This window comes from Poromitra crassiceps (assembly GCF_964638095.1).
Source record: "Poromitra crassiceps genome assembly, chromosome: 25".
NCBI classification, from domain to species: Eukaryota; Metazoa; Chordata; class Actinopteri; order Beryciformes; family Melamphaidae; genus Poromitra; species Poromitra crassiceps.
The window spans coordinates 17,770,382-17,777,297 of record NC_139649.1 but is presented as its reverse complement, the minus strand read 5'-3'; the positions used below and the strand labels follow the sequence as shown (position 1 = coordinate 17,777,297).

At 48.9% G+C, this 6,916-nt stretch overlaps 1 protein-coding gene across 3 annotated transcripts in view; it reads right to left on the bottom strand.

The window, feature by feature from the left end:
• Positions 1–3,272: 3,272 nt before the first annotated feature.
• LOC310798301 (band 4.1-like protein 1) overlaps positions 3,273–6,916 on the bottom strand; it is a 108,702-nt gene continuing 105,058 nt past the window's right edge. For all 3 annotated transcript variants that reach the window (XM_083660806.1, XM_083660808.1, XM_083660807.1), the window contains one exon: positions 3,273–6,582. In XM_083660806.1, coding sequence (XP_083516932.1) covers positions 6,577–6,582 — 6 coding nt within the window. In that variant the 3' untranslated portion in view covers positions 3,273–6,576. The remainder of the gene's footprint in view (positions 6,583–6,916) is intronic.

The following is a 6,916-nucleotide window of genomic DNA, read 5'->3' as shown; positions in this document are numbered from 1 at the left end:
AGAGTCATTTAAAGCCCTGAGAAAACCTCATTCAAACAGTCTGACTTGGTGGCACAGAGAGGAGGCTTGCTGCCCGGCAATATTGAGACCTCAGCCACTTTTGCGGTCGTGGGTTCGAGCCTCAGTCAGTTTTGAATGGTGACAGGCAGAGGGAAGAGACAAGAGCGCCCGGAGAAGAGCTGTGAGTGTGAAGGGCAGCTGGTGGTGTGAAGGAATAATACACACAGAGACACCGGGGCCAGAGTTTGTGGGTTTCGATTCCCACTCCGCTGCCACCACCTGGAGCCAAGGGGGGGGCTGTTCTCCCCCCTGACCCCTGCAGAGACATGAGCTGAGGGTTATGAGACAGTAAACCACAGAGAGCTGATATTTTACTGACATCGGAAGTACGTTTTATGTCAACGACTGCCCTACTGGCTGCTGCTAGGTGTAAAAATAACTTTGAAAAACTGCTCTAGACTCAGTATATGACTTGTCTGGATCTCTTTGCAGTCTGTCCACAGTGTCCGTTTCTGTGGAGCAGAATCGAACCAACAGTCTACCTGTCAGACAGAGACAGTGACACAGTCGCTCAGCCGACTAAGCTATGCTTCTGATTTCTACACACTGTATTCACACTGACAATAACACAGAGCATAAAGAGTGAGACAGGTGAGATTTGTACCAGTGAGTTGAGCTATAGAGTCAGGGACTGACTAGTCTCCTTCATCAGCTTATTTCTATCAGTGTTCAAACTACTGGTGATGATAAAAAAGGATCACTGCTGCAGCTTATAATGTGAGTACTTTTTAAGAAGTTGCCTGAGGCTGGGATTGAACCAACAACCTTTGCATATCACACAATATTCACATGTTTATCTGAGTGAGCTATACTCCATTTTCTGTTAAACTCTTATCATATTTAGTCAACCTCATCCTGATTTTATTTAGTCAAGTTTTCGTCGACTAAGTGTCTAAGTATTTTCATCTCATCTTAGTCTCTCTTTTGCCTTGTCCTCTCTCTCCCTGTCCTCTCTCCCTGTCCTCTCTCTCCTGCCTTGTCCTCTCTCTCACCCCCCACAATGGACCTCTCTCCTGCCTTGTCCTCTCTCTCCTGCCTCTCTCCCGCCTCTCTCTCCCTGTCCTCTCTCTCCTGCCTCTCTCCCGCCTCTCTCTCCCTGTCCTCTCTCTCACCCCCCACAATGGATCTCTAGGCAGTTTTGTTATGGCTTTCCCCAACAAACGACTCGAAAAGGTTTTATTGTCCTTAATAAACAGATCACTATTCAAAACTTGACAAGACAAAAAAAACGGGGACATAGGACCCGGGGAACATAGGACCCGGGGAACATATGACCCCAGCCAGAGTATAGACAGTTTTAACTTGACAACAATAACAACCGTCACAACCCACCTGAATATCCGGTTTACTTCCTGTATACATAGCTGAGCGCAGGCTGATATTCGGCTCATATTAAATGTTAACGTTAGGCCGTGTCTCCGACAGACACATTAACAAGGTAGCCTATTTCGGTCTTTATGTCTTGTAGTAGTTGTTGTTGTTGTTGACAGTTGCCATAACAACCACCCCTGTCGGAAAGACGTGCACACGCTGGGTAGGAAGCGTTGTTGTCCCGAAGGCGATATTTTTTTTCGGATGATGGCGAAGGCTATGCGAAGGCATAACCCGCCCCTCTCTGCCTCTGATTGGCCTAGCGTCAAACTTCCATCCAAACACATTCGCTTGGCTATCCTGCATTACATCTCTTTCTACGGTCTGTGGTCAGACCGTCAGACATACAGCAGTTACGCTTGCTAGCCTGCATGAAAGACGCCAGTGTGTTTATGTTTTTAATATAGTCATATCTATGGTTTATAACGCTGCCACTAATCAGAGGCAGAGAGGGCCAGGGGTGGGTTATGCCTTCGCCATCATCCCAAAAAAATATCGCTTCCGGTAAGCTAGCTAGCTAGCTAATGTTAGCTGCTGGTTGTTTGGCTAACTAGCGAATGTTAGCCGTTAGCTAACGTTAACGCATTAACTAGACAAACACAGACATGCAGAGCTCCAAAAACAGAGCAATTCGTGATTTTGTTACTGTAGTTTCTGCAGAGTAACGTCCATGTTACGGATCTGACGGATAGTGCAGTAACAGTCAGCAGCTATGATAGCGCAGCCAGGGGGGGGAGGAAGTCCATATATGGTCCATCCGGTCATGGGGCACAGGACATTACGTCATCACAGGATAACGCGATTGGCTGGCTCAGATCTGTTCAAATCTGAGCCAGCCAATCACGTTGTCCTGCGTTGTTTGGGATGTGTATAAAAGGCGACCGCAGATGGGGGTGCGTGGGGGGAACCAGAGCAGAGGAGGGGAGAGAGGGGGACAGGAGAGAGGGGGAACCAGAGGGGAGAGGTGGGGGGAACCAGAGCAGAGGAGAGAGGGAACCAGAGGGGAGAGATGGGGGTGGGCGGGGGGAACCAGAGCAGAGGAGGGGGTGAGGAGAGGGGGAACCAGGGGGAGAGGAGAGGAGAGGAGGGGAGAGAGGAGAGGGGGAACCAGAGGAGGGGAGAGGGGGAACCAGAGGGGAGAGATGGGGGTGGGTGGGGGGAACCAGAGCAGAGGAGGGGGTGAGGAGAGGGGGAACCAGGGGGAGAGGAGAGGAGGGGAGAGAGGAGAGGAGAGGGGGAACCAGAGGAGGGGAGAGGGGGAACCAGAGGGGGAGAGGAGAGGGGGAACCAGGGGGAGAGGAGAGCAGAGGGGGAGAGGAGAGGGGGAGAGGAGAGGAGAGGGGGAACCAGGGGGAGAGGAGAGCAGAGGAGAGGGGAGGAGGGGAGAGGATCGAGGGGGAGAGGCCAAAAAAAAGACAAGAAAAACCTGTCTTTTATGAATGGTTAGTTTACAGTAGAGAATCTTTTGAGAGAACACCAACATTTTAGGTTGACGCTCCTGATATTGACCACATGTTGTTGCTCACAGAAAATGCACTAGGTGGCACTAAGAGCACACAGATACTACAGCCTGAGCCAGTGTCCATGCTCATACCCACTGGTTCTATGTGGCTGCAAAATGTCAATACAAAACAAAATGATTGCCCCTTTCCTCTCATTACCAGCAATAACGCTTCCATTCCTTTGATATTACAAAAAAAAAAAAAAACATTTATTTCTATACTGAATGATCTGATGCATGAACTAGTACTACTAGTAGTGGTCACCATTTCAAACATCTTTTCAAAATCAGAGACAGCTTTTTAATCATATTGAGACATTTATTTATGCATGTATGTTTTTCCATTTAGACTGAATGCAAATACAGCAAATACACACCATCAAGCACTAGGGGGAATGTAGAGCAAGAGGCTGTGGAGAATTGAAGGTGGAGGCTAATCTGGAGCAGTTCTTCAGATCCATCAGCTGCACTACACTCGGCTTCTACCTTAATGGGGCCAATCAAATGTCTTCGTCCCGTTACTGTAGGGGACTCAAACCCGGGACTCCTTCTCACTCGGCTCCAACGTCACGGCCTTTACAAGACTGTCATTCAATTCCAGGACGGCCACGTCTCACCTTGGACTTACGGGGGACAGGTCATTTGGACATCCACCTCATGGAGATTAACAGCACTTTCAGTATGGGCACAGATAACTGTGGCTTCTGCTCCCATAGCGACGACTCCCAAACATAAGGCACCCGTTCGTGTGACGTTTCTATTGCACCGCTGTCCTTCAGGGGGTTTTACTTGCTGCCTCGTCCTGTCCATCACTCGAAAATGGACTTAACTTAACCACATCCCGCGCGCTCCTGTTATATTTGTACTGTCGAATTCTACATCATTTACAGGATAATACATAGAAGTACGGTTATTTATACACAGTACAGGCCTTCCACCCTTCAACTCACCACGCTGCCTACGCACAGCCTCTTTCCTGATGCCCACAGCAGATAGTCGTATTTTGCGATCCTACAACAAAGATCGGGATTCCCCAGCAAGTAATACAGTATTTGTGCTGCCATCATTGCAAGCAAGTGCCTTCACAACAATCCAGTGTCATATGAGCAGGTCAAATAAAACAGAGCAGAGTAAAATGTACAAATCATTAGTTTGGGGGATCTGTTGTTTCTATGGACACATCGACAGCAGGTAGACACTTTTCAAAGTAGTTCATCTTGGGATGGGGGTTTGGGGGAGGTGGGGTGTAGGGGGGAGGTTACACCACAAGGGGGACAAAGCCATGGTCACAAGTATTTGAGAGCTCCTTTAAATATCACTAACCCTCGTGTTGGTAAGATTTGGTTCTGCTTTTTATACGCATGAGAGTTCACAGTTTTCTCCCTTTAGAGGACAGAGAATGAGAATGGCTGCTTATTGCAAATCTCACACGCAGCGGTGTGGTTTCACCGCTCTGATTAACGGTAGCACAAAGTCGACAATGACGTGAGCCAGGCTCCCTCAGAGGGCTTCGTACGGACGATAGGCGATGCATAGTATAGTATTAAAGGTTATCCAGAATATATTCGAGAGCCGGCGGTGGAGGGGTTGTCATGGGTAGAGACGGTCGGCCACTAGGAACCCCGGCTTTGTCTGTGAGGGGAAGTACAAACGGAAAAGGGGAGGAGGGGCAAGCACAGGCCTCACATTCACCACTCCTATAAATACAAATACAAACTCATACATCATAACTTAAAAAAGAGTGAATCCAACAGAAGACCAAATGCACCCACGTTATCCTTTCTTTTTTTTTGGACAATTCAGTCACACACACACGGCTACTGTATGCATGGCCAAAGAGAGAAGCCAGAAGCTGGAGACACGCTTTCTGGAGCCGTACATTAACATTGAATGGAAGGCTGATGTTCAGGATTTATGGGAACACTTTCAGATTTCAAAACCCCAATGAACTGCATACAAGTCAGCCTCCTATTCACTGTGGCTGCAGCAGCTCCAGATGATTTCTGTTCATTACATCACATGTTTGCATCGTGACACTCTCTAGAGAGATCTCTCTAGAGAGATCTCTCTAGAGAGATCTCTGTCGATTTCTGAAGATCCCCAGTCAAACACAGCACTAGATCAACGAGCGTGAGAAGAGATGGGTAGTCGCATGTAGACCAAACAGTCCCAAGATCATACAGTAGGAATCACACGTGAATTCTGTTTTATGATGGAAAAAAACAACAAACAAAACAAACAAATCAAGTAAGAAAAAGTAAAAACATATCACATTACAAACTCATTAGATAAAATATTATTTATATTAAATTTGCTCTAAAAATCGTAAAACTGTGCCCAAAACATGTGACCAGCATTTTTTTTAAGGAGGACGATGCCAAAAATGAAATGGGAACTGAGGATGGGGGGTAAGGGGTCAAATGGGACGAGGACAGTGATGGAGACCGGGACCAAAGTGAGTCCAAGCTGATCCCGTCCTGCCGTCCTCGTATTCCCTCAAGTGTCCTTCAGTGGCCTCCTGGCCCGCACAGCTTCTCAGAGGAACAGTTTCTCCACCCACCCCCCCCCCCCCCCGCCTTCTCGGCGCAGTATTTTTCATTCCCTCTGGCGATTTTTTTGTGTGTCTCGTTGAGCTGAATCATGCATATTATAATCATCATCTAGTATTATACATATCTCATAAACAAGCAAACACTGGACATAAATTAGATCCTCTATAATTGTTAAAAATGTAAAAAGCGAGTAAGACGGCCATCGGTTATACTGAAGGTGTCGTGCCGGGAAGGAGTGCTAAAAGGCTGCCTCTTTGCCACTTGCAGCCCGCTCTCCCCCGCCGCACCCCACCTGCCCGCACCCCACCCCGCTCCTCGGACTCTCCGCCCACCTCTGCCCTCAGGTAGCATTTCATGTGTGGGGAGGCGGGACAGTAAGATACAGTAGGAAGCCATTCGTGGGGGTTGGCTATTGACTCATCTAGGAATACTGATGTGTGTGTGTGCATGTGTGTGTGTGGGGGCGTGTGCGTGTGCGTGCGCGGTGGTGGTGGTGGTGGGGGGGGGGGGGGCTCGGTCAATTGTCTTCACCTCGAGCAGAATGACATCATCGAAACTCATCATTCAAGTGAACCCCCGAGTTCAGGGGAGCCGGGCGCCTGTTATTTAAATAATATGCAATTAAAAGAGACAAATGAACTGCCATCTGTAGCAGAACTGTAACATGGGTAAATAGCTCTGGTGGGGGCGGGCAACTTTAAACCAAAAATGTGTGTGTGTGTGTGTGTGGGGGGGGAGGGGTGGGGTGGCAGGCCGGGTCAGAGGCGGGCCAGAGTCACAGTCGGTTTGGCTAAAGGGAAAGGAGTGGAGGTCCGCAGCGTGGCTCCAACGCAGCCTGCTCTGGTGTGGGGGCGTATACACAGTGGGAGTAGGGAAGTCCTCTGATTGGATCGTGGCGTGCCGCGGGGCGTATACACAGTGGGAGTAGGGAAGTCCTCTGATTGGGTCGTGGCGTGCCGCGGGGCGTATACACAGTGGAGTAGGAAGTCCTCTGATTGGATCGTGGCGTGCCGCGGGGCGGGGCAGGAGACTTGACGGCCGGACGGACGGGGCGTTTCCCCTGGACCCTGTCTCAGGAGCCACCATGGCTGATCAGGACTGCAGCACAAGACAAGTCAAAAAATCTAATCAAAAAACAGGGAAGCCAAACCCCCTTGACATGAATGACTCAGAGTATCAATGCTAAAAAAAATAACTGTTGCTATACTTCTTTAAAACTACAAATAAGAGTGTATAGGCCACCTTTTATTGCCGGACCCAGGAGGGCCGGCCTAGAAGATCCTCAGGGGCTTACTGACTCACTGACTCACCTACTGACTGACTGACTGACTGACTGGCTGCCTCACTCACTCACTCACTCACTGACTGACTGACTGACTGACTGACTGACTGACTGGCTGCCTCACTCACTCACTCTTATGTGAACTTGCAC